The sequence below is a fragment of the Hyperolius riggenbachi genome, chromosome 3, assembly GCF_040937935.1.
Source record: "Hyperolius riggenbachi isolate aHypRig1 chromosome 3, aHypRig1.pri, whole genome shotgun sequence".
Taxonomy (NCBI): domain Eukaryota; kingdom Metazoa; phylum Chordata; class Amphibia; order Anura; family Hyperoliidae; genus Hyperolius; species Hyperolius riggenbachi.
Genome location: NC_090648.1, coordinates 90,025,447 through 90,053,396, shown reverse-complemented (window position 1 = coordinate 90,053,396; position 27,950 = coordinate 90,025,447). Strand labels below are relative to the sequence as shown.

At 46.9% G+C, this 27,950-nt stretch overlaps 1 protein-coding gene across 1 annotated transcript in view; it reads right to left on the bottom strand.

The window, feature by feature from the left end:
• Positions 1-525: 525 nt before the first annotated feature.
• Positions 526-27,950, bottom strand: part of LOC137562182 (C-type lectin domain family 4 member G-like) — a 78,251-nt gene continuing 50,826 nt past the window's right edge. The window contains exons 8-14 of the mRNA XM_068273512.1: positions 27,155-27,196; positions 25,642-25,719; positions 23,869-23,922; positions 23,697-23,750; positions 12,716-12,867; positions 9,241-9,353; positions 526-855 (exon numbers count right to left, since the gene is read on the bottom strand). Of these exons, the coding sequence (XP_068129613.1) occupies positions 723-855; positions 9,241-9,353; positions 12,716-12,867; positions 23,697-23,750; positions 23,869-23,922; positions 25,642-25,719; positions 27,155-27,196 (626 nt within the window). The 3' untranslated portion in view covers positions 526-722. The remainder of the gene's footprint in view (positions 856-9,240; positions 9,354-12,715; positions 12,868-23,696; positions 23,751-23,868; positions 23,923-25,641; positions 25,720-27,154; positions 27,197-27,950) is intronic.

Here is a 27,950-nt window from a genome sequence, read left to right as displayed (position 1 = left end):
ACAGATGAAATGTAGAGCAGCGCAAACCCACTTCCAGAACCTCCGGGCACCAGTCCTCTTCACTTCCTGCAGTTGGCGGAAACTCTGCTGCATCTGCTCTATATGGCACCCGATGTGTCACGTCACCTGATGTGGGTCAGGCGACACATCGGGAGCCGTACCAGAATGCAGCCGAGTCGCCGACAGCTGGAGGAGTGAAGAGGAGCGATGCCCGGTGGTTTTGTAAGTGGTTTCCACTGCGTGCTTCTCTGCATAATCAGAGAAAACCACCCCCCATAGCTCCCCCTGCCATTTTCAGATGGTTTCAGGACACTGGACCAGAACTCTTGCACAGGACAGAAGGAAAACAGACAACTGCACCCTGTATGTATGTAGAGAGTTTAGCCCGTCTAATTACCTCTCATCTGTGTCTAATCACAAGTTGTAATTTGATCTCTCAGCTGTGTCAATTTGCTGCCACAGCAGAACGGCTAATTTGTAAACACAGAATGTTAACCCCAGGTGTGCTTCCATGACAGCAGGAAGTAGACATACTGCAGATTTATTGCAAGATTTGGGTCAGCTGTAGTAAAGAAATGTTTTTCTTTAAAGGTTATTATGCTGTTGCTTATCTTTTAAAGCAGAGAAGAAGTTCTGAGTTCAGGGCTGCTTTAAGAGGCAAAGGGAATTCAGCGAAGTGTTGCACCTGTGTTCCCTCACTTCCGTTCCACAATGATGAAGGCTTAGCAGTGATTTGTTCTCTTGCAGATGTAGTAATTGGTTTTGGCGCAATCCATATCATTCCAGGACCCAGAAGTGGTCTCAGCACAGTGTTCTTTTTTTCCAGAAAAATTAGGCTCATTTGTATGCCAGTTCCTGAAAGGCGACATAAGAAGGACAATATTTAGTCAAGAATAGACGTGCAAAGGAAAAATTACACATTGTACATTTTTGTCCCTTTCCTGCATTTTTGTCATCCTTTAGGGCTGGAACCCACAGGAGCGCTTTTGGCAGCGTTTTGGCAGCACTGCGATACGCTAGCAGTTTGCCAAAACGCTGGGCTAATGTTAATGGATGGGGCAACTTCCACAGTAGCGTTTGCGTTTCTCAGAAACGCAAACGCAGGACATGCAGCATTTTGGGAGCGTTAGCGCTTCAATGTAAAGTATTGAACCGCTAGCGGAAACGCTCAGCAAAACCTAAACTGAGCGGTTTTGCTAGCGTTTTGCGGTTCAGCACACTGTAACAAAATGAAAAATAATTCACAGGACCAATCAGGATAAAAACGCAAAACGCAAAACGCTAGGCACCCGCTGGGGAAAAAAATACAATGTTGCAAAACACAACCCAAAACGCGCATGAATCCGCTTGCAAACCGCTCAGACAAAACGCTAGCGGTTGCGTTTTGCGTTTGCTGATTTCAGTGGGTTCCAGGCCTTAGGCCTCTTTTCCAAGAACTGTTGACAGGCAGTGAAATGCCTCTCAAACTCTCAACTGCTCACTGCTGCCTTGTAACTGCTCATTGCTGCGTGATAAATGCTCACTGCTGCCTTGTAACTGCTTGTCGCTGCATGATAACTGCTCACTGCTGCCTTGTAACTGCTTGTCGCTGCATGATAACTGCTCACTGCTGCCTTGTAACTGCTTGTCGCTGCATGATAACTGCTCACTGCTGCCTTGTAACTGCTTGTCGCTGCATGATAACTGCTCACTGCTGCCTTGTAACTGCTTGTCGCTGCATGATAACTGCTCACTGCTGCCTTGTAACTGCTTGTCGCTGCATGATAACTGCTCACTGCTGCCTTGTAACTGCTCATTGCTGCATGATAACTGCTCACTGCTGCCTTGTAACTGCTTGTCGCTGCATGATAACTGCTCACTGCTGCCTTGTAACTGCTCATTGCTGCGTGATAAATGCTCACTGCTGCCTTGTAACTGCTTGTCGCTGCATGATAACTGCTCACTGCTGCCTTGTAACTGCTTGTCGCTGCATGATAACTGCTCACTGCTGCCTTGTAACTGCTTGTCGCTGCATGATAACTGCTCACTGCTGCCTTGTAACTGCTTGTCGCTGCATGATAACTGCTCACTGCTGCCTTGTAACTGCTTGTCGCTGCATGATAACTGCTCACTGCTGCCTTGTAACTGCTTGTCGCTGCATGATAACTGCTCACTGCTGCCTTGTAACTGCTTGTCGCTGCATGATAACTGCTCACTGCTGCCTTGTAACTGCTTGTCGCTGCATGATAACTGCTCACTGCTGCCTGGTAGCTGCTTGTCGCTGCATGATAACTGCTCACTGCTGCCTTGTAACTGCTTGTCGCTGCATGATAACTGCTCACTGCTGCCTGGTAGCTGCTTGCTGAGCACACAGCTCAACAGTTTGTGGAAAAGAGGCCTTAGGGCCTCTTTTCCATGGGCAGTTGATAGGCAGTGAAATGCCTCTCAAACTCTCACAACTGCTCACTGCTGCCTGGTAACTGCTTGTTGCTGCCTGGTAACTGCTCACTGCTGCCTGGTAACTGCTTGCTGAGCACACAGCTCAACAGTCCGTGGAAAAGAGGCCTAAGTCTTTATCACCATGGGGATAATTAACATATTGAGAACGTACAATTACTTATCCAGCAAGTGAGAATTTCTGAACAGTTAGTTTAAACTATTGCTGGTCCATACACACGCAATACACCATCAGAATTTTTTGGACCCCATACTGGGCAAACCTACTGGGCCCCCCCTCACTCCCCTCTGCCCCCACATGGTGTTTAAAGAGACACTGTACCAAAAATTACAACGTTTTTCCTACCATCCTACAAGTTCCTAAAGCTATTCTAATCTGTTCTGGCTTACTGCAGCACTTTATACTATCACCATCTCTGTAATAAATCAATGTATCTTTCCCCTGTCAGACTTGTCGGCCTGTGTCTGGAAGGCTGCCAACTCTTCTGTGCTGGTCTGTTTATGCACACCCCTCCAGGCCCCTCTCTGCACACTCCAGTGTGTGTTTTATTTACATAAGCCAGCAGCATCTCTGCTATCTTATCAGTGATAGAAGAGAGCTGGATAAAAATCCTCTTCTGTTAGGCTGTGAAAGTAGCTGGCTGACACATAGGCCTAGTGCACACCAGAGCGTTTCGGCTGCGGTTTGCCATCCGCTTGCGGGTGCGGATCCGCTTGGGTAATGTATTTCAATGGGCTGGTGCACACCAGAGCGGGAGGCGTTTTGCAGAAACGCATACTCCCGGGCTGCTGCAGATTTTGGATTGCGGAGGCGTTTCTGCCTCAATGTTAAGTATAGGAAAACCGCAAACCGCTCTGAAAAACGGCACTTCAGAGCGGTTTGCCAGGCGTTTTTTGTTACAGTAGCTGTTCAGTAACAGCTTTACTGTAACAATACATGAAATCTACTACACCAAAAACGCTTCCCAAAACCGCAAAATGCTAGCTGAAACGCTGCAGAAAAAGAAGAAAAAGCGTTTCAAAATCTGCTAGCATTTTGCGGATCTGCTAGCGGTTTTTGGTGTGCACCAGGCCTTACTGAGGAATTACAAACACAGGCACAGGCAGAGCTGTCTGCAGGAAGCCTGTCACTTCAGTGGATGAGAGAAGCAGGGGACAGAAGGTAAACACACAAATGATATTTTGAGATTCAAAAGGAAGGCTGTATACAGCCAGCTTGTGTATGGATGTATTTTCTATGTGTGGACATACTGTACATCAATCTACTTCCTGTTTTGGTGGCCATTTTGTTTGTTTACAAACAAACTTTTAAAAACAGTTTTTGACTACTTTTAATGCGGCGGGGAGCGGCGAAATTGTGACAGAGGGTAACAGGAGTTGTCCCCTAACACACTGGTATGTTTACTTTTGTGCGATTTTAACAATACAGATTCTCTTTAAAGGCCTGTACACACTATTGTGTATTGCTCTGACTGGAAGTTAGCAATTGTGTTTGTTGCAGTTGGCATTCAGTTTAGAGGTGGTGGGGTGAGTTCCCTGGAGGTGAGAGGTCCAGGGCTTGCCCGCACTTCCCTCTAGGTGTCGCATGGTGGTTTGGGGGCCCCAGTGAGTGAGAGAGACCTGGGGCCCCTGGGCTGTCATGTGGACCAGTGTTTGTGATTTTAAATTTTATTTTTTTGCAGCTTCTACGATGCGGTTGACAGGTGAGTGGTTAGGGAGGGGACCGTGTGGGAGATGTGCCTACACGGGGCGTCCCTGTTAAACGACGCAATTCACGATTGCGTCCAACCGAAGCCTCCCACCTGAATGCTAATCTATGCAATTCCTGCTAGGTATGGTACAGCAGGCAAAGGGTGTATGACAGTGCACCTGATTGGCTGACAAGCGTCTGCTGGCCAGATAGAGGCAGGATATTGCTCTGACTGGAAGTTAGCAATTGTGTTTGTTGCAGTTGGCATTCAGTTTAGAGGTGGTGGGGTGAGTTCCCTGGAGGTGAGAGGTCCAGGGCTTGCCCGCACTTCCCTCTAGGTGTCGCATGGTGGTTTGGGGGCCCCAGTGAGTGAGAGAGACCTGGGGCCCCTGGGCTGTCATGTGGACCAGTGTTTGTGATTTTAAATTTTATTTTTTTGCAGCTTCTACGATGCGGTTGACAGGTGAGTGGTTAGGGAGGGGACCGTGTGGGAGATGTGCCTACACGGGGCGTCCCTGTTAAACGACGCAATTCACGATTGCGTCCAACCGAAGCCTCCCACCTGAATGCTAATCTATGCAATTCCTGCTAGGTATGGTACAGCAGGCAAAGGGTGTATGACAGTGCACCTGATTGGCTGACAAGCGTCTGCTGGCCAGATAGAGGCAGGATATTGCTCTGACTGGAAGTTAGCAATTGTGTTTGTTGCAGTTGGCATTCAGTTTAGAGGTGGTGGGGTGAGTTCCCTGGAGGTGAGAGGTCCAGGGCTTGCCCGCACTTCCCTCTAGGTGTCGCATGGTGGTTTGGGGGCCCCAGTGAGTGAGAGAGACCTGGGGCCCCTGGGCTGTCATGTGGACCAGTGTTTGTGATTTTAAATTTTATTTTTTTGCAGCTTCTACGATGCGGTTGACAGGTGAGTGGTTAGGGAGGGGACCGTGTGGGAGATGTGCCTACACGGGGCGTCCCTGTTAAACGACGCAATTCACGATTGCGTCCAACCGAAGCCTCCCACCTGAATGCTAATCTATGCAATTCCTGCTAGGTATGGTACAGCAGGCAAAGGGTGTATGACAGTGCACCTGATTGGCTGACAAGCGTCTGCTGGCCAGATAGAGGCAGGATAATGCTCTGACTGGAAGTTAGCAATTGTGTTTGTTGCAGTTGGCATTCAGTTTAGAGGTGGTGGGGTGAGTTCCCTGGAGGTGAGAGGTCCAGGGCTTGCCCGCACTTCCCTCTAGGTGTCGCATGGTGGTTTGGGGGCCCCAGTGAGTGAGAGAGACCTGGGGCCCCTGGGCTGTCATGTGGACCAGTGTTTGTGATTTTAAATTTTATTTTTTTGCAGCTTCTACGATGCGGTTGACAGGTGAGTGGTTAGGGAGGGGACCGTGTGGGAGATGTGCCTACACGGGGCGTCCCTGTTAAACGACGCAATTCACGATTGCGTCCAACCGAAGCCTCCCACCTGAATGCTAATCTATGCAATTCCTGCTAGGTATGGTACAGCAGGCAAAGGGTGTATGACAGTGCACCTGATTGGCTGACAAGCGTCTGCTGGCCAGATAGAGGCAGGATATTGCTCTGACTGGAAGTTAGCAATTGTGTTTGTTGCAGTTGGCATTCAGTTTAGAGGTGGTGGGGTGAGTTCCCTGGAGGTGAGAGGTCCAGGGCTTGCCCGCACTTCCCTCTAGGTGTCGCATGGTGGTTTGGGGGCCCCAGTGAGTGAGAGAGACCTGGGGCCCCTGGGCTGTCATGTGGACCAGTGTTTGTGATTTTAAATTTTATTTTTTTGCAGCTTCTACGATGCGGTTGACAGGTGAGTGGTTAGGGAGGGGACCGTGTGGGAGATGTGCCTACACGGGGCGTCCCTGTTAAACGACGCAATTCACGATTGCGTCCAACCGAAGCCTCCCACCTGAATGCTAATCTATGCAATTCCTGCTAGGTATGGTACAGCAGGCAAAGGGTGTATGACAGTGCACCTGATTGGCTGACAAGCGTCTGCTGGCCAGATAGAGGCAGGATATTGCTCTGACTGGAAGTTAGCAATTGTGTTTGTTGCAGTTGGCATTCAGTTTAGAGGTGGTGGGGTGAGTTCCCTGGAGGTGAGAGGTCCAGGGCTTGCCCGCACTTCCCTCTAGGTGTCGCATGGTGGTTTGGGGGCCCCAGTGAGTGAGAGAGACCTGGGGCCCCTGGGCTGTCATGTGGACCAGTGTTTGTGATTTTAAATTTTATTTTTTTGCAGCTTCTACGATGCGGTTGACAGGTGAGTGGTTAGGGAGGGGACCGTGTGGGAGATGTGCCTACACGGGGCGTCCCTGTTAAACGACGCAATTCACGATTGCGTCCAACCGAAGCCTCCCACCTGAATGCTAATCTATGCAATTCCTGCTAGGTATGGTACAGCAGGCAAAGGGTGTATGACAGTGCACCTGATTGGCTGACAAGCGTCTGCTGGCCAGATAGAGGCAGGATATTGCTCTGACTGGAAGTTAGCAATTGTGTTTGTTGCAGTTGGCATTCAGTTTAGAGGTGGTGGGGTGAGTTCCCTGGAGGTGAGAGGTCCAGGGCTTGCCCGCACTTCCCTCTAGGTGTCGCATGGTGGTTTGGGGGCCCCAGTGAGTGAGAGAGACCTGGGGCCCCTGGGCTGTCATGTGGACCAGTGTTTGTGATTTTAAATTTTATTTTTTTGCAGCTTCTACGATGCGGTTGACAGGTGAGTGGTTAGGGAGGGGACCGTGTGGGAGATGTGCCTACACGGGGCGTCCCTGTTAAACGACGCAATTCACGATTGCGTCCAACCGAAGCCTCCCACCTGAATGCTAATCTATGCAATTCCTGCTAGGTATGGTACAGCAGGCAAAGGGTGTATGACAGTGCACCTGATTGGCTGACAAGCGTCTGCTGGCCAGATAGAGGCAGGATATTGCTCTGACTGGAAGTTAGCAATTGTGTTTGTTGCAGTTGGCATTCAGTTTAGAGGTGGTGGGGTGAGTTCCCTGGAGGTGAGAGGTCCAGGGCTTGCCCGCACTTCCCTCTAGGTGTCGCATGGTGGTTTGGGGGCCCCAGTGAGTGAGAGAGACCTGGGGCCCCTGGGCTGTCATGTGGACCAGTGTTTGTGATTTTAAATTTTATTTTTTTGCAGCTTCTACGATGCGGTTGACAGGTGAGTGGTTAGGGAGGGGACCGTGTGGGAGATGTGCCTACACGGGGCGTCCCTGTTAAACGACGCAATTCACGATTGCGTCCAACCGAAGCCTCCCACCTGAATGCTAATCTATGCAATTCCTGCTAGGTATGGTACAGCAGGCAAAGGGTGTATGACAGTGCACCTGATTGGCTGACAAGCGTCTGCTGGCCAGATAGAGGCAGGATATTGCTCTGACTGGAAGTTAGCAATTGTGTTTGTTGCAGTTGGCATTCAGTTTAGAGGTGGTGGGGTGAGTTCCCTGGAGGTGAGAGGTCCAGGGCTTGCCCGCACTTCCCTCTAGGTGTCGCATGGTGGTTTGGGGGCCCCAGTGAGTGAGAGAGACCTGGGGCCCCTGGGCTGTCATGTGGACCAGTGTTTGTGATTTTAAATTTTATTTTTTTGCAGCTTCTACGATGCGGTTGACAGGTGAGTGGTTAGGGAGGGGACCGTGTGGGAGATGTGCCTACACGGGGCGTCCCTGTTAAACGACGCAATTCACGATTGCGTCCAACCGAAGCCTCCCACCTGAATGCTAATCTATGCAATTCCTGCTAGGTATGGTACAGCAGGCAAAGGGTGTATGACAGTGCACCTGATTGGCTGACAAGCGTCTGCTGGCCAGATAGAGGCAGGATATTGCTCTGACTGGAAGTTAGCAATTGTGTTTGTTGCAGTTGGCATTCAGTTTAGAGGTGGTGGGGTGAGTTCCCTGGAGGTGAGAGGTCCAGGGCTTGCCCGCACTTCCCTCTAGGTGTCGCATGGTGGTTTGGGGGCCCCAGTGAGTGAGAGAGACCTGGGGCCCCTGGGCTGTCATGTGGACCAGTGTTTGTGATTTTAAATTTTATTTTTTTGCAGCTTCTACGATGCGGTTGACAGGTGAGTGGTTAGGGAGGGGACCGTGTGGGAGATGTGCCTACACGGGGCGTCCCTGTTAAACGACGCAATTCACGATTGCGTCCAACCGAAGCCTCCCACCTGAATGCTAATCTATGCAATTCCTGCTAGGTATGGTACAGCAGGCAAAGGGTGTATGACAGTGCACCTGATTGGCTGACAAGCGTCTGCTGGCCAGATAGAGGCAGGATATTGCTCTGACTGGAAGTTAGCAATTGTGTTTGTTGCAGTTGGCATTCAGTTTAGAGGTGGTGGGGTGAGTTCCCTGGAGGTGAGAGGTCCAGGGCTTGCCCGCACTTCCCTCTAGGTGTCGCATGGTGGTCTGGGGGCCCCAGTGAGTGAGAGAGACCTGGGGCCCCTGGGCTGTCATGTGGACCAGTGTTTGTGACACACTATTGTGTGTCAGCTTTTCCCGCACTCCCATACCTGGTAGCATTCTTCATGCGCTTAGTTCATTAAGACTGTAAGGCCTCCTTTCCATGAACTGTTGATCTGTGTGCTCAGCAAGCAGTTGCCAGGCAGAAGTAAGCAGTTACCAGGCAGAATTGAGCAGTTGTGAGAGTTTGAGAGGCATTTCACTGTTCTTGGAAAGGAGGCCTAACTGTGCTTGCACAGAATGCTCCCAGCTATGGGAGCACGATGGAGGAGGCACGCGGCCCAGAACAGTGCATGCGCAGTGCCCCACAACCCAACTGGATTGTGTGGACTTCACAGGAGCACAACGGATTGGACTGAAAGGGTACTGAGGAGCTGATGGACTACAGGGAGCTGGAAGGAGCCCCAGGTAAGTAAAAATCCTTTTCTCCCATTCATGTCAGGTTTACTCATTGACTAAGGTAACTCCTGGATGAGCCTCCCGGCACCTCTCACTACATTAATGGGCAGCTTGAAGGACAGAAATGAACAGACACAGACTGCAGCTGGAGTCCATGTGTGACACTCTTTTTCGGGCCCCATACAGAAGCCCCCTGTCATGACCTGAAGGCGGTCCTGTCCTATACTAATTTATTAAAGGTGGATACAAATTACTTACACATAGGAGGCCTGTGTCCCATCTGTCCACCTCCAGGTGTTAACGGCTTTAGGGTCTCGTCTCAGCCCAATCCAGTAAGTTTTTTTACCTGAGAAAAAGGTTTTGAGAGAATTCTAGAAAATAAAGAAAACAAATGCAAATTATTGGAGCAATCCATGAAAAATAGGTTGGTGCAAATGAACGTCAAACTGATTCAAATATTACTCCCCTAGGGATGGTCAATGAGCTGCAAATAATTCGAGAATTCGAGAGTTAACGCAGGATTATGCAAATTCTGTATGCAACTTTATACAGCTTGAAAATGGACCAATCAAAGCCCGCCATGGTGAAATTCAATTGGTCTATTTTCAAGCTGCATACCTTGGTATAAAAAGTTTGCATAATCCTGCATCAACTTGGAACTATTTGCATCTCATTGACCATCCCTATTCTCCCATGCTAAAAACTTAACAACTTAAAGGGATACTGAGTAGGGTTTAAAATAACCAATTTGGACCTTACCTCAGGCTTCCTCCAGCCCACTGTAGCCCGCAAGGTCCCCTGGTGTCCTCCTGGCTCCTCTCCCAGTCCCACTGATGGCTCTGTTAATTGGCGACTTCCGCCTAAAGTCACCAGAAGGAGTCCCCGCCGCCATGCACGTTATGCTTCATCACGCCGGCCACTACGTGTCATCACGCCAGTCGACGTGAGAGTCCTGCACATGCGCAGTTCTTTAACTTTGAACTGTGCATGCGCAGAACTCTCACGCCGGCTGGCATGATGACGTGTAGCAGCTGGCGTGATGACGCACGTGCGCATCCTTCTGGTGACTTCAGGCAGAAGTCAGCAATTAACAAAGCCGTCAGTGGGACCAGGGGAAAGGAGCCAGGAGGATGCTGGAGGGCCCCGTGGGCTACGATGGGCTGGAGGAATCCCGAGGTAAGTCTAAATTGTTTTTTTTAAACCCTGCTCAGTATCCCTTCAGGGCCCATTCACACTATAAATTGCAAAATGGCAGCGCTTAGCGCTACCGTTTTGACCGGGTGGTTTTACCTCAATTAGCGTGGTAAAATCACTGCTCACACTTTTGCGATTAAGAGCTATCGCGACCAGCACTTTATTAAGCACTGTACCGCGATCGCTCCAGAATCACAGCAAAATGCTGCATGTCATGCATTTTACGATTGGCACTAATCGCAAATCGCTTTAAAAAGAGCTAGTACTTCGGTGATTAGCGGGAATCACCCGCTAATCGGTCAAGTGCGAACGGGCCCTTAAACTGCTGCTATAGACAGAGAAATAGCTCATTCTCTAGTCCTAATATGAGAACTTTATTCACACCAGAAGTGGAAAATTAAAAAAAAAAAAAAAAAAAAAAAGCCATTAGTTGGCAATTTGTTAGCTGGCAGATGATTAAGGGCTGGTTCACATGGGTTCAAAAATTGCATGGCGGCCCTGATAATCCACTGCTTCTAATACTTTTGGACATAGCCCCCAAACAAGCATGCAGATCACATGTTTCTGGCAAAAATCTGACAAGAATAGCTGCATACTTGTTACGGGTAAACAATTCTGACACTACTGCAGCCAAAAAGTTCAGCAAGACTGCCAGGCAACTGGTAGTGTTTAAAAGGATGTAAACACGTCAGCCTCCATATCCCTCTCACTTCAGGTGTCCTTTAATGTATTTACATGAAATGTATGGTGTAGAGATGTCGCAAACCTCCGATTTTGGGTCCACGGACCACAAAAGCACTTTAATAGCAGGTGAACGGCCGCCGACTTTAGCAGTTAATAGCAAAGCCCCCTTACGTGCTAGAAACACCAAATTTGCAGGGTATAACGGTAGTGTAAATTTACATACTGTATATCAAAAGAAAGAGCAATGAATTTACTGACGGGTTTCCAGGGGGTCCGACACGGGGTCCCCCCCTTCCAAGCGTTTTTAGCCCCTTGTCCCCCATGCAGGCTGGGATAGCCAGAATGCGGAGCCCCGGCCAAGTGGGGCTCTGCACCCTGAGCTATACCAGCCCGCATGGTCCTTGGTATAGGGGGGGGCTCCGGGGTAGGGGGCGGCCAAGCCTTCCCCTCCCCCCAGAGCCCTTGTCCAATCCATGGACAAGGAGCTCTTCCACCTCCCTCTGGTGTCCCAGGATGAGGTGGAGACGACTACTCCTGGGGGGGGGGGGGGTGGGTTCATGGTGGCATCTGGGAGTCCCCTTTAAGAAGGGGACCCCAGATGCTCTCCCCCCTCCCAGGAGAAATGCTTACCCATTTCCACAAAGGGTTAAATGAAATAAAAACACGACGACTAAAGTCCTTTAACCATTTCAGCCCACGGGTATTTTTCACCTTATGGACGAGAGGAATTTTCAGCGCTCCTCCCTTTCATTCCCCAATAACTTTATCACTACTTATCACAAATGAATGATCTATACCTTGTTTTTTCCGCCACCAATTAGGCTTTCTTTGGGTGGTACATTATGTTAAGAATAATACGAAAAAAATGGGGAAAAAAATCATCATTTCTCAGTTTTCAGCCATTATAGTTTTAAAATAATACACACATTTCCAAAAATCCACATATTTTATTTGCCCATTTGTCCCGGTTATTGCAACGTTAAAATTATATCCCTAGTATAATGTATGGTGACAATATTTTATTTACATATATTTTTGATATATGTAAATTTACACTACTGTTAGGTTTGCTACATTATCTGTCATTTACCGCATTTGAATGTATACTTTTTTCCTTTGAAAATTTAAAATTGATTTTCTTGTAGTCACTGTCCCCCTCCACATACCCTGCAAATCTGGTGTTTCTAACACGTAAGGGGACTTTGCTATTAACCGCTAAAGTCAGCGGCCGTTCGCCTGCCATTAAAGAGACTCTGTAACAAAATTTTCAGCCTCAGTTCTTCTATCCTATACGTTCCTTTGCCTGTTCTAATGTGCTCTGGCTTACTGCAGCCTTTCCTAATTGCACAGTGGCTGTGTTATCTCTGTTATATGATATAATTTGTTTCCTTCTGTCGGCTCTGTCGGGCTAAGGCTTGAATGTGTGGAATGTGCAGGGCTGCTTGTGATTGGATAGAAGCGATACACACCCTCTGCAGGCCCCCTGCAGGTTCTGTATGACTCACACACTCTGCTTATGTGAGCCTATCACAAGCTGGTTAGTTTGTTTGTAAACACTGCCTAAAACTGTTAATTACAAGCCAGGATTGCAGTAGAGAATGGCAGAAACAGCACAGAGGGGCCCAGGAGAACATAATGAATAGAATGGTATGCTTCTTGCTGTAAAAATTTTAGAGTACAGATTCTCTTTAAAGTCTATGGGAAAAATGCAAATGCAGACTTTTTTCAAAAAAATCCACGTCCGGCCGTGGACGCGAACAGCTGATATCCGCGCGAACTACCCACCGGGCGAACCATTCGGGCCATCTCTAGTACGGTGGTGTTTGGCACACCTGCTCCTAGTAATTCTACTTACCATCTCCTGCTCATTCTTCACTATTAGAAGAAAAGAGTCAACATTGCAGCATGCTTGTCGAGCTGCATCCCATGACAGCTGATCCTCCGAGAAAAAATAGCACCCAGAGATTGCCACCTTCCAGTCAGTTGGGCACGATTTACAGAGAGATTCTGAAACACAGGGTCTAAAGTAAGCAGAAATACAGGAAGATAAAAAACACTTCTCAATTGGTCAATAAAGATAATGGAGGTGGGCAGTTACTGTATATGGCCCACAATCAGGGGCATATCAATATCCACTGTGATGCCTGCTGCTTGAAACTGAAAATGTTAAAGGGTACCTGAGATCAATGGAAAGAAGAAATTTATACATACCTGGGGCTTCCTCCAGCCCCTTTCCAGCTGATCGATCCCTCACCGCCCTCTTCCACCTCCTGGATCCTCCGCAATGGCGCATGGTAATTTGGCCAGTCGGTGCAGACACAGCCCAGCCATGCGCATCCCGTCCCCGGGAGCACAACAGAGCGTGAACGTATAGCCATGCCGCGCATGTGCACCATGCCTCAAGTGGCCGGATTACTGCGAGCCGAAGCGGAAGATGCAGGAAGCGGAAGAGGACAGCGAGGGACCGATCAGCCCAAAGGGGTCTGGAGGAAGCCCCAGGTATGTATACATTTTTTCTTTCCATTGATCTTATGTTCACTTTAAGCCTAAAGAGGAGCTGTCAGCCATACTATCTCAGAAAAAAAAATATAAGTAGATAAATACATGCTCTACTTACATAACATATGTATTGTGCTGTCTACATTTTTATTTTAGTGATTTTTCTACAGTAAAAAAAGATAAAATCCTTCTTAGCATTTCCCATTTTAAATGTGCCTATTTTGAAGTCAATCATGATGTCATTTCCTGCCCTACTCTCCTCTGCCTGCTTTGCCCACCCTTCACTATAGAAAGTGCATTGACTCAGCATGAGAAATATTGGCCAATCAGCGAGGAACAGAGGTGTGGGAGGGGAAAACAGGAGGGAAAAGGGCTTCACCCAATCAGACTGCATTAGTTAAGTCTGAGGGGAAATAGAGAAGCAAAAAAGGACAACCCAGCATGCCTTGCAACTTCCTTTTTGTGTACCAAATTCTCTGTGTACCAAATAAGAGTCAGGTAAACTGGGGAATGATCATTTATCAACAAGAAAAGTAATAGTGATTTTAACTTTTGGGTTGCCTGATTAGCATCCTTATTACTTGTTTACCAGATAAAAATAAAGAAATGATATTTGATTTTATGCCCGACAGTTACACTTTAAGGAATTTATGTTGCTCAGTGAGAAGGTTCGGTCTGGTTCACACAGGCTTCTGCAGCAATGTAGATGACTTTAAAAGTGATCAACTACTGTTCCATTCAAACAAATGGAAGCATTTTGTAAATGACAGGTACAGCTTTTTGCATTGTTTGCGTAAACGCTGTGGTAAATCTCGGCATCTCCTCTTCTCTTGGAGGCTACATGTAGAATCCAAAACAGCTACGTTCGAGCGGTTGTGTGCCCCCTCCTCCCTCAGGGGGCTAAAAACATGATGCAAAAAAAATGTCGGGAACGCATGTTGTCCCACCAGCCACTCCTAGGCACCAAGCCTTACCGTCTACTAGTGATGATCGCAATGAGCTAATTACGATTACGTAAAATTTCACAAACATTTTTGCAATTACGCTTTTATGCCGACTTTAGCAGTTAATATCAAAGTCCCCATACATGCTTTGCTATTTACTGCTAAATTTCACACATCATTACGCAAACATGAGAAATTGCAGTATCTGATTACAATTATAGACTAAATGAATGAAGATTTTCCCCAAACTTTTGCATTACGCTTTCGCATTGTAATTGTGCTTTTCAATGCAAAATTATGACTATGCAAAATTTGTGCTCAGTCTTGTCCTCTACTGGCTTCCCAGGTGCTTGAATGCAGCTGCAAGTGTTTGGGACAGGCACTGTGGTAGCATATATTCCCTTAATGTCTGTCTAAGCATGGCTGAAGCCTCCTGCTAGACGTGGCATGTAGCAGTCTGCTCCAGAGAATTTGACACATGGTACTGCATTGCAACCAGATGGCACTTGTAATCTGACAGATCAGTGGTTGAACTACGCAGCAAACATGCATTTTGTTATAATTTAAGTAGGCCTCAGTTACTTGGCCTGAGTTTTATGTAAAAGGCTTGTCCGCAGTGTATGCCTTTAAAATAAGTGGAGTTTTCTGATGCAGGCCTAAGCATCTCAGTGTCTGCTTGTTATTCATTTTGTCTCAAGCAGATACTGAGAACATGTTCCTAAAAGAAGGCCATCGGCCACGCTGACCTCAACACGTACATCACAGGAACAGTAAACATCAGCCATGTTTGGTAAACATCCACATTCCTGCATATAGGCCAAATGCCTCATTGATTATTAATCAAGTAGGTGGGTATGATGACACCACGAGTGGGTCCACCAATAATCGGATCTAGGGGGTGGCGAAGATGATGTCATATTTAACTCTTTCCTAGTCGGTATTAAACCCGGAGTGAGCGATGGAGAGGGCATTCTGCTTCTTCCTTCCGCACTAGCCCGCAAGGCCGACTGGGACCTCTAAGCATGTTCTTCCTTTCTGTAATCTGATATAATGTATGCTGTACATAGGTAGTTTAGTGTAACGTAGTTAGGAAGAAGGTACCTGATTGACTTCAGCAGGGAGTCTAATCACGAGCTTGTAACGCAACATGAAGATTGGCATGGCTAGGATATGATGAATGTATCTATCTGTATTCCTGTTTCCTGAATAAATAACGTAAACATTGAAGAAGCCTGAGAAAGTCTATCTCCTGTTTGCTGTGTGGAGAGTCAAGTGATCTCACAGTCTGTGAGACGGTGGTGTCGAAGCAAGGTGATATAGAACAGGTTCTAACAGTGGTGCTGAAACCCTTCCCTGCCTAGAAAAACAGGCAGACAGGAGACAGGGGCCGAAGGTGGTTTCAAGATATTCCACAGCAAAACAAGCGGAATAGACGGACGCGGACTGTAAAGCTTATCAAGCTGATACTGATAAGCTGGTGTGAGTGTGTGGGAGCCGAGCACACGGGCTGCAATTCGAGGAAACCAGCGGCGAAACTCGTGGATGTTAAACTTTGACTGTAAGTGCACGCAGTCATAGCCTAAACCGGATCCCAGGTGACTGGAAGGCTCCGAGGCCGGCTGGCAGCTGCCGCTGGAGATCGATCCGCTGAGCCAGTGTGGGTACACAGAGATGACGCTCAGTAGTTCCAGGGATCCACCCAGTTTCGTGGAGTTGCCAAAAGCTGGTCGAATTGGCAGGCGTACGAAGTCCTCTGCTCAGGTATGATTTACGTTGTTATATGGCGTTATCTGTGTTGTATTTGGTGTTATAACAAGGAGAGGATAATGTGGTCATATGTACATTTTGTGTTAATTGTTAATTGCAGCGTGGAGGCTGCGTGCTTCATTGTTTTCTTTTTTTGTTCCTCCTTCTATGTTGGTTTTTTTTTTCTCCCCGTCCAGAGACTGGGAGTGATGCCAGCTGTGGTTTAGCCTAGCAGAGAGCGCCCCGCGGAAGAGATAGGGGGGAGAGAGGGGATAGAAGAGGAAAGCGAGTGTCTTTCTGTTTGTGAGATGTTCTGCAAGTTTCTCGCATTTCCAGTCGGTGCTGCTGCTAACATGTTGCAATGTCTGTATTGTGTTGTTGGGTGTGTGGCGAGCTCCGGCTGATAACGGTCTCAGAAGAAGTTCTAGCTGGGATGTTAACAGTTAAAACAGTTAAAGTGGTTTGGAGTCGTATAACTCGCTCGGGCGGTTCTTAGTTATGTCTGTGATAGAGTGAGAAAGATTCCTACGTCTCTGGGGATCCGTATGTCTGATTGCAGTTCGGATTACAGCTGAGACATGAAGGAATGCGGAGGCTGATCTTTGTGCACTGTGGATAGTTGCTGTGTAACTATGCATAAAAAATGTTTGTTCTGTTTGTATTTTGTTTTCTCTCCTAAGGTATAGGAACGAGAGGCTGCTATGGGAGCAGCCATCTTGGCTGGCAGTCCAGGACTCAAAATGGCGGCAGTGGAGAGAGCCCGCCCCCGAGAGTCATGGCCCCCACACGTCATGGCAGGGGTGAGGAGGGGCTGGGGGATCCACGTCACGTCAGGCTGTGCTCGCGGCTCCGGGCAGAGCAGCTGAAAGGGTGGGGGGTAGAAATACAGAGACATGCTACTGTGTGTCTCGGTTCTCGAAGTATTTCCCCAGAGTTGTTCCCTGAGTCCATGGAAAGGAATGCCAGGATACGTGCACCAGGCTATTACGGTAAGATTAGCAGGAGCACGGATAGGAAGAGTGCACCAGCTAGGTGCAGGGACACACGTAGCAGTGCAGGCCAGGAAAGTGTCTGTACTGAGTTGCTTACAGGATTATTCCTGTAAGTGGGGCACCTTAATGGGTGGTGCAGCATGAGTTCCCAATAGAAGGAAAGGGGACAGTGCATCAGGGGGGTGCCGGAGGTGGAAAAAAGGGAGTTGACCAATCCGGGTTTCCGTCGCCGCTGCTGCAGAGCGGTAACGTTTTTTTCCGGTTTTTGTCGTGGACGGCGCCAGAGCTTGACTGAGAGGTCTATGCTGGGCTGGGGCTGTTTTTTTGTGCGGTTTTTTTTTTCGTCCACTGATTGGTCAAATAGGTTTTTTCCAGCTCCTATCTATTGTAGCACTAAGAACAAGAACTGACAGCAGTTCATGGGGCAATTATACAGATGATAGAGTTGCCGTTTACAGAGTGACAGTGTATCAGTACGGTGTTTGCCATGTGACTACCTACCAAGTGGGCATTCAGGGATCTGCATACAGGCATGTGACGCTGGCATGCTTAGCCCTGCACCCTGTGTAGTTTAACCACTTGATGACCCACCCTTTACCCCCCCTTAAGGACCAGTGCTGTTTTTACTGATCTGTGCTGGGTGGGCTCTGCAGCCCCCAGCACAGATCAGGTAGCAGGCAGAGAGATCAGATTGCCCCCCTTTTTTCCCCCCTATGGGGATGATGTGCTGGGGGGGGTCTGATCTCTTCTGCCTGCTGGGTGTTGCGGGGGGGGGGCACCTCAAAGCCCCCCTCCGCGGCGAAATTCCCCCCTCCCTCTCCTACCTGCTGCCCCCCCCGGCGATCGAGGCTGCACAGGACGCTATCCGTCCTGTGCAGCCAGTGACAGGACGTCCTGTCACATGGAGGCGATCCCCGGCCGCTGATTGGCCGGGGATCGCCGATCTGCCTTACGGCGCTGCTGCGCAGCAGCGCCGTACAAATGTAAACAAAGCGGATTATTTCCGCTTGTGTTTACATTTAGCCTGCGAGCCGCCATCGGCGGCCCGCAGGCTATTCACGGAGCCCCCCGCCGTAAATTGACAGGAAGCAGCCGCTCGCGCAAGCGGCTGCTTCCTGATTAATTAGCCTGCAGCTGGCGACGCAGTACTGCGTCGCTGGTCCTGCAGCTGCCACTTTGCCGACGCACGGTATAAGCGTGCGGTCGGCAAGTGGTTAAGTGTAAAGTGCTCCTTCCTACAGGGAGGCAGCCATTTTTTTTTTTTGGTAGTCTAGGTAGTGGCACGGCAAACATTGATCAGAGGGTACAACACACAGAACTTCTAGCAGAGCTGGTATCGCGATGAAGTTCTAGATAAGTAAATGCGATAATGAGTAAGAGCATTGCAGGCTCACCTGCAAAGCAGCATCAGGTGTGGCATCCATAGTCTGTGCATGCGACGGCCGCGCATGGACAGATAAGGGGGGATGTGGAGTGAGCTGCAATGAGGTGAGAGCTTCCAAAGGTGAAGTCCGCGGGAGCATATTTTAAACAGATAAGTACTGAGGATAGTACTGAGGTGGGGGGTGAAGTTTAACTCCAATCTACCAAAAAGAGTAAACAGAGTTCATGAGATGAGAACCATAACGCAACGAGATCAATTACGATATATATTGATCAATTTAAAGTGTACAGAGTACAAGCCGCAGGGCGAATCCCAAATCATTAATAAGAATTGATTTGTTTGTATTTTGATTTCAGGAGTTGGGCAATATGGAATCGAGACAGCTGCAGTGCTGGCAGCAAAGATGGAGATGTCAGTCCGATAAGCGAAAGGTTCCAGATGCCATTCTGAGTTTGGAGAACAGCAAGATTCCTGAGATTGGAAAGAGAATAAAACACGAGATTCCTGAAATTGGAAAGAGACTAAAACATGAGATTTCAGAGATCGGAAAGAGACTAACAAAACTGTCTGAGCAAAGCATAATGCAAAGTGCTAATGTTTTTCTTTCCCAAGGTGGTGCTTTTATAATGAAGAGTACCGTGCTGATAGTGATCCTAGGTTGCCATTTCGTCCTAGGAGAACGAAGAGAGGACATTCTCATGTATAATAAGGGGTTAATGAGAATGCAAGGCCCAAACATGTTGATGTTGGGTGACAAAGGTACTGATCCTTTCACACCTCCCTCTGATTGGCACAGATGGACCAAGCAGGGATGGAGGAAAAGAGCACTTGTGCCAGGAGAAAACAAATTTCATGGCACAATGTGGGTGAAAGGTCTGAAAGGTCAGGTGTGCTGGCAGGGTGACTGGAAAGGCAGTGTAAATCTGCTATTGAAGGTCACACCCCCAGAATCGATGCACCGATCCAAAGTTTGTTAAAAGGTACATTGCAGTACAATGGGTACATGCAAAAGGTGGAGTGTGTGATTCAGGGGTACCTTGTCTTGGTTATGCAGAGTGAGATGGTTCCAGATTGGAGAGGAACGAGCCGGAGGCGTCAATTCTCTTAACAGAGAGACGCGGGGGACAACATCACACTCTGGAGCTACCAACAGAGAGTGCCTCTGAAACAACTATACACACGTAAAGGCTGGAAAGCCGAGGGTGGGTGGTTCTCGAAACAAGAAGTAAAAATCGAGATCAAGCCACATTTCCAGGTGACAAAGAGGGTGGGGAGAGCGGTCCCGGGGGAGGGAAAGCCCACACAGGGAACCCCATTCACACCACCGGGTCACAACAGGGGACGATATTACACAGTCCATATGCAGCAGCTTATCCTCATGATAGTTGGGTAAGTGAAGAGGTACTCTTAATCGAACGATTGCAGAGAGTACAGTCTTCCCGACCTCAGGTACATAGTGTGCCTCAGGACATAAGGGGGGAAGAGGTCCAATCAGGACAGCTGGGGACATATTTTGTCAGCGAGAGATTGGACAAGGGGAGGTATATTAATGTTTCTGGAGAAGGATCTTTTGCATGGCAGCTTCGAGATGTTTGGGTGAACAAATGGAAACGATGCAACATTCCTAGGCACCGCTACTTCCTTAGTTCCCACCTCAACCCGTGTCTTACACCAGGACCTGAGAGGTCAACCTTTTTTGGTGCTAGACGGGGAGGTGAAGCAAGTAGAGTTGTCCTCATGCGGGCAATTCTTGCAGAAGTACCTGCGTTGGCCGGGGCAAGTCAAATTTAGTGAAGAAGCCTGCAGGCTCAATAACGCAGAATGCGAGGCTACCATTCAAAAGATCCACCCTGAAGCCCAACCGATAATTCCGGCGGCTGAAGGAAAGGTTTAGTTTTTTAACATAAGTTCTAATGATACATTCAAGGTATATTCTCATAATTGTTCCGATAAGGGGGAGTTTCCAAGGGGAACATATTGGGTGAGTGGAGATCCCATATGGATCCTGTCATCCAGGTTGGATGACGTTGTTTCTCAAATTGTTAAGAAAAATCTAAAGTTCAAAGTTTCACGGGTAGTTCCCATCCTGAAAGAGAACATGACATGGGACGAAGGGGAACAGGTTTTGATCCAAGACGACCACATTTTGTTACAAAGGTTAAACAAACAGTACACTAAGTTAGAGGTAAGATTTTACCATGATACAGGTGATCTTAACGAGGTAGAACACAAAAATGAGCAGGTGAGTGCCAGTCTGACCTGGTGGACAAAGGTTCCGGTGATGTTCCAGGGACACTCGGACTGGGCCTCTGCAGTTCCAAAGTTCTTTCTACACCCACTGGTCGTCTGGATGGAGATGACAACTTTAGGCATCATTATCCAGGTGAGGTTGCGTGTTGAAATTACGTAAAACAAATTAACCTGGTCCAGAGATTGGTGCCTCATAAACAATCTCATGGGCCGATATTTTCAAATTAAGGGATATACAGGGTTACGGGTATAGGTTTAGTAGTACCTGTGATGGAGCTGATTGTATAAAGGCGCTCTTTTAGAAGGCACCTGGCACTGCTCCATCGAGTAACAAACAAACGAGTTTCACTTTTCTGTGGTCATGCAAGTTTGTGAGTGATACGCAAGTGACGCAAATGCTGAGCATGTGGTATAGAGGGACTTAGAAGTAGGGCATCCCCAGAGAGCCTGGTTACAGGAAGACCAAGAGGTCTTGCTCTCTCTCTTCCAGGGGTAACCACCGAGAGCAGAGAAGTTGTGTGAGCACGAACATCGAAAAGTGAAACATAAAAGAAAGAAACCAGGTACTGGGAGGTTCAGACGCGGGGATCTGCGGGTCAAGCCGTTTTAGGGGGGATTGTTATAATTTAAGTAGGCCTCAGTTACTTGGCCTGAGTTTTATGTAAAAGGCTTGTCCGCAGTGTATGCCTTTAAAATAAATGGAGTTTTGTGATGCAGGCCTAAGCATCTCAGTGTCTGCTTGTTATTCATTTTGTCTCAAGCAGATACTGAGAACATGTTCCTAAAAGAAGGCCATCGGCCACGCTGACCTCAACACGTACATCACAGGAACAGTAAACATCAGCCATGTTTGGTAAACATCCACATTCCTGCATATAGGCCAAATGCCTCATTGATTATTAATCAAGTAGGTGGGTATGATGACACCACGAGTGGGTCCACCAATAATCGGATCTAGGGGGTGGCGAAGATGATGTCATATTTAACTCTTTCCTAGTCGGTATTAAACCCGGAGTGAGCGATGGAGAGGGCATTCTGCTTCTTCCTTCCGCACTAGCCCGCAAGGCCGACTGGGACCTCTAAGCATGTTCTTCCTTTCTGTAATCTGATATAATGTATGCTGTACATAGGTAGTTTAGTGTAACGTAGTTAGGAAGAAGGTACCTGATTGACTTCAGCAGGGAGTCTAATCACGAGCTTGTAACGCAACATGAAGATTGGCATGGCTAGGATATGATGAATGTATCTATCTGTATTCCTGTTTCCTGAATAAATAACGTAAACATTGAAGAAGCCTGAGAAAGTCTATCTCCTGTTTGCTGAGTCAAGTGATCTCACAGTCTGTGAGACGGTGGTGTCGAAGCAAGGTGATATAGAACAGGTTCTAACACATTTCAGTTGTTTTTGTACTTGAGGCCTAAAAACAGTTTACTTACCAAAGCGCCAACCTCCACTCCTAATGTAAGCCTCTTCCTGATGTCTGTACCTCCCCTTCCCACCCACCAACATAAATGCTTTGCTGATGTCTAACTCTAACTCCCCATCACAGTTTTGATGCTGAACCATAACCTCTAAAGCAGCCAACCCCCACGCTATCACTTAACACTAACCTGCCTAATCAGTGCCGAACCCTAACCTTTAGCCTTCAAGAGTACCTAAGATAACAATGGCAGGTCACATCATGACAGGTTCTGTAATGGTGGAGGATTGGGGGGATGTTAGGGTTAAATACTTACCTCTTTTGGCATCATTCCTACAAGTAGGTGATGGCAATGTTTTTTCAAAATTGCTGCCAAGGCTCTGGCTACCCTATCTGCGTTGCCGCGGCCCACCGCCAGCTCAGCAGCTGTTGCATAATCAGTGGCTGCCGAGCTGGGTGGTGGGTGGGGTGCAGCAAAGCAGTCAGAGTTTTCCGAAGAGCTTTGGCAGTCTTTGATACCTGGCTATGTGACTGAGTTCCCGAGGAGGGGGGCAGAGTGTCAACTGTGACTCGATGACATGGGATCAGGTAAGTATTAAAGCCTGAGACTCCTGTTATGACAGGCTCTGTCTTTTCTACCTTAGGTACTCTAACTGATACTGACATTTCATGGGTGCTTTGTTATTACCTGTATACAAAAGATAGAAGTAGAGGCGCTCCACAAGATTGCTAACGGAACACTTCTTGACTAACACCTCTGCTGCCGGCCCGTGACCAGGATAGATCCTCTTCATCTTTCAATAGCCAGTCATACAATGTCACAGCGCCAGGGATTATGTTGTCTCAAGCAATCAGGCAATCCACTCCAATCCACCTCCAGAGATATACTTTAAATCTGCATACTTCCTGTGTGACTCATTTCACCAAAACAGTATCCCCTGATGAAGGCGGAAGGCCGAAACTAGTCGGGACGAGAGCGGGCTAGGCACCAGTGATCGTTTGTTCATGACCTGTAGTACCACAAGGGTAGGAAGCGATATGTCCAGAGGGGGTCCTATATTGGCATAGGACCCTCCTGATGTAAGTGATTTTATTACTTCAATGTATGTGCCTTGTATGGAAGAATAACAACTGTATTTATATCCACTGAGAGAAATCTTCTCCTGCTTCTCTGTTTTGGTGAAATGAGTCACACAGGAAGTATGCAGATTTAAAGTATATCTCTGGAGGTGGATTGGAGTGGATTGCCTGATTGCTTGAGACAACATAATCCCTGGCGCTGTGACATTGTATGACTTTGTTATTATCTGCCAAAACCTATTACCCTATTGACTGAATTGTCTGACACCTGTCAGTACCTTAGTTATCAAGAACCCAAGGCAAACAGTGCATACCAATAAGTCTGGGAACACAGCGCCCAAAATATACCAGTAATGTGCACCAAATCCACTTGCTTCTAGAGTTAATCTAAGATAAAAGTAATGACATTGAATTGTGAAGTCTAATAACATATTATGTAATTTTTTTTATTTAACAATGAAAAAAGCTGATGCAATTATAGAAGTACTTCTACGGTATATGAAATGTAGCAGGATACTCACCCAAAGTTTTTTTGATTTGGTTCAAGTCAGTCTTAATATTGTCTTGAAACTTCACTGCAAAGCAAATCAGGATCAAAACGATTACATGACTGGCAAACAAGAGATGTGAAAATGATGCAACAATGCAAAGTGCTACAAGAATGAAATAGATGCAAGTTGTCAGGTTACTCACTCAGAGTCTTGTTGTTCTGAATGATGTCAGCCTTGAGACTGTCTTGTAATTTCACTGCAGCACATAATGCCAAAAACATTACTAGAGTTTAGAATTTTAAACACAATGCAACAATAGTGCAGTAGAAAATAGCAAACAGGATAACAAGTGAGATGTTATTCATACCAGGGCCGGACCAAGGCATAGGCTAGGGAGGCACCAGTCCCTAGGTGAAGAGGCCTTAGGGAGCGCCTATGCCCTGCCCCCTCGCTCTAGCCATTGCAGAGCCATGAGGAGAGTGCTGTTAAAGTGCTGGAGAACTTTGGAGGACTTTCCTCCCTCCATTCCTGGATGTCTTCAGCCATGTTGCAGCCTCTCCTCTCTATGACCCCCTCTAGTGGCAACTCTCATTACGTGCACCATTGAAGAGATCAGGATGCAAAGAAGTGAGGTGAGTTTCTGCAACACTTCTACAGCACTCCGCTTGCAACTCTGCATGTTGGGGAGGGCTACCTAATTCTGGGCGCATATTTGCTACCTATACTGAGACAGGCACAATTTGGGGGGGGGGGGGGCACACTTTGGAATCCCTGCCTCTAGTGCTAGAGAACATGGTCCCATCCCTTATTCACACCCTCCATTTGTTGCTCTTGGAGGGGGTGTGGCTATTACAGATGCTAATCCCCCTTGTCTGCTCATTAGCTGTGCAGGAGGCATATTCAGAAAGGACGCAATGTAAAGATTAGTCATCTACAATGATCTGGGGAGTATTTGCTGCTATTAAAGTAAGAATCACATCTATAATAAGTAATAATTATACTTTATGAAGGGCAAATCTTGGTGTATTTTGGAGCAGAAAGTGGCAGGGTCAATATAAGCTCAACTGTGGCTGTTATTATTCAGGAAAGAAAAACGTGTATGTTTTTTTTAATACATGGGTTGATGGGGTGAATGGGGAGTATTCTGTGGATGATTCACAGCATACTGAACTCGTGTTAACACTGCATACTTTGACATCCCTAATTCCTCAACACTATCATTTGCATTGCTGAATGTGGATCTGCAGTAGATTAGTGACTACCTGTCTGCACTCCTATCCACTATATCCAATCTACATTGGCCACACCTCTGCCTGTCTTGGTCACCCCCTCACATCTCTCGTCACACCCTTCCCAACCTTTAGTCACGTCATAGCCTGGCCTTGCCAACTATGAACAGACTATGTTGCGGGTACAGGCAGTAACTCCTTATCAGATAACTGATGTCTGTGTGCAGGGCTGGGCTGAGGCAGAGGCTCTAGAGGTGCCAGCCTCTGAGAGCCACAAGGACATACCACCACCACCCCCTACTGGGTAATCCCCCCCCCTCTTTCCCCTCAGCTATGGTAGAATCACGATCTTTCTTCAGCCATGTTGCAGCTTTCCCTCTCTATGAGGAGGCTACTGAGTGTTTGTACTGGGGATACCCATACTAGGGGAGGGAATCTTGATAATACTAGGGCCATATATTGGCTACCTATTCTGGAGGAGGAAACCACCCTAAAACTGGTGGCACATACGGGTACCTATACTGGGGAAGGGGGTGCTACCTACTGTAATATTAAGGGAACATCCGGGATCTATACAAAAGAGGATGACTATCTAATACTGGGGGCACATCTGGCTACCTATACTGGGGAAGGGGGTGCTACCTACTGTAATATTGAGGGAACATCCGGTATCTATACAAAAGAGGATGACTATCTAATACTGGGGGCACATCTGGCTACCTATACTGACATTTAGCTTCACTCACCTATTGCTTCATCCTTGTCTTTCTGCAATGCCTCCAAATAATCTTGATCCATTTTTGCTTTCAGCTGAAGATAAGACACTGAGTGGAACACATTCATAGGTAAACATTTTTGTAAGAAAAATGGCTTCACCTATTATTACATGTTAATAGCAACAATCTGAAAATAAAAGCTGTAAACTGTAGCCTAAACAGTACACTCCACCTGCACCTTCAAAACTACAGTATGTAACTTGTGGTCATGTGACAAATGGAACCACTGCTTTCAGGTCTGCACCCAGTGTACTTGTCTTTGTCTGCTTTACCACTTCAGATCATGGACGTCTGTAATGGCTGCCACATATGCATCATTTTTGCGTTTATGCCTATTTTTTTTCTTTGATAAAGTGCCTGTGAAATAAAAATAAATACTTGGAAAAAATATTACCGAAAGAAAGCCTAGTTTGTCCTGAAAAAAAACCCAATATATATATATCACTTTGATGGCATAGGTAATAATAAATTACTGCTGTATCAACAGTGATGCAGCTGATATGCCAACATTAATTACACACAATTGATCCTACCAGAAGTTATTAAAATATAACTTGTATTAATTAATTATTAAAACTTTCATATTTGTTTTCATTTTATAATGCGTTAAATAACCCCAGATTAGGTCTGACAGAGCTGGAGAGCACACGCTCTTCCTTTTTTGTTTTCTTTACTGAAATGTATATATAATGCTTTCTTCTTCTATATGCACTGGCAACTCTTTGCACTAAGCACTTTTTCCCTGACGACGACCCCAATTAAGGGGTCGAAACATGTCGGATTGGTGGGGGGTCTATTAACTTATATGTAGCAAGTAAAAAGCAACTTACTCAGCTTTAGGTCTCTGAGCAGGATCACTAAAAATTGTGAATTGGTGTAGATGCTCAACACAGTACTATAGACCTAATCTGGGGTTATTTAACGCATTATAAAATGAAAACAAATATGAAAGTTTTAATAATTAATTAATAAAAGTTATATTTTAATAACTTCTGGTAGGATCAATTGTGTGTAATTAAATTAAAAATCAGGTTGTGTATTGTGATATGCCAACATTGTCAGAAACCTTAAGGACCCGTTCTCACTTAGGCGATTAGCGGGTGATTTCCACTAATCGCTGAAGCACTAGCATTTTTTAAAGCACTAGTGCAATGTTAACCTATGGCAGTGATCTCACTGCCGCAATTGCCGCTGATCGCAGGTGTTTTTCAATTAGTGGCAATCGCAAAGCGTGTTCCCTACAGCAATTTGCTGTGGTTCAGGAGCGATCGCGATACAGTGCTTATAAAAGAGTGTACAGTGTACAGTGATTTTTACTGCGCTAATCGCGGTGAAATCACCCACACAAAATGGTAGCGCTGTGCGCTACCATTTTGCTACATTTAAATGTGAATGGGTCCTAAGTGAATGAAAAACCCAGGACCTGAAGTGATTAAATAAGCAACATTAGAATAAGGAGAATTACTGTATAAGTAATAATTACCATTGTGCATTAAACCATCTAGCTCTTCAGAGACGGAGGAATCTGAAAATTTAACAGAGAAATTAGGCAAAATGTTCAATATATTACAGCCTACTTGTTGCTATAAACATTCCAGGATGTGAATGAGACACTGAAAAATAGTGCCTGGTAATGTGGGTGCCCAATTTGTGGCAATATATGTCTCCTTATAAACAGCGCTAACTGTGTAATATGGATGCTTAGTAAATTACGACTTTACAGCAGTCCTAAAAAAAAAGCTGCTCGGATAAATTGGGGCTACTCAGGTAAACTGTGGCTTTACAGAAGCTGTAATATATAGCTTTGAAGCTGCTTGGGTAAATTGCGGCTTTAAAACCAGGGAAGGTTAGTGTTAGGAGTAAGTAGGGCGTGGTTAGTGTTAGGCATATATAGGTGGAAGGTTAGTGTTAGGAGTAGGTGGGGGGAGGTAAGTGTTAGGCATATATGGGGGAAGGTCAGTGTTAGGGGGGTAGAGCGTGTTTAGTATTAGGCATAAATAAGGGGAAGGTTAGTGTTAGGAGTAGGTGGGAAGAGGTTAGTGTTAGGCATACATAGGGGGAAGGTTAGTGTTAGGGGGAGGTAGAGTGAGGTTAGTGTTAGGAGTAGGTGGGGGAGGTTAGTGTTAGGGGGAGGTAGAGGTAGGTTAGTGTTAGGCATACATAGGGGGAAGGTTAGTGTTAGGGGGAGGTAGAGGTAGGTTAGTGTTAGGAGTAGGTGGGGGGAGGTTAGTGTTAGGCATACATAGGGGGAAGGTTAGTGTTAGGGGGAGGTAGAGGTA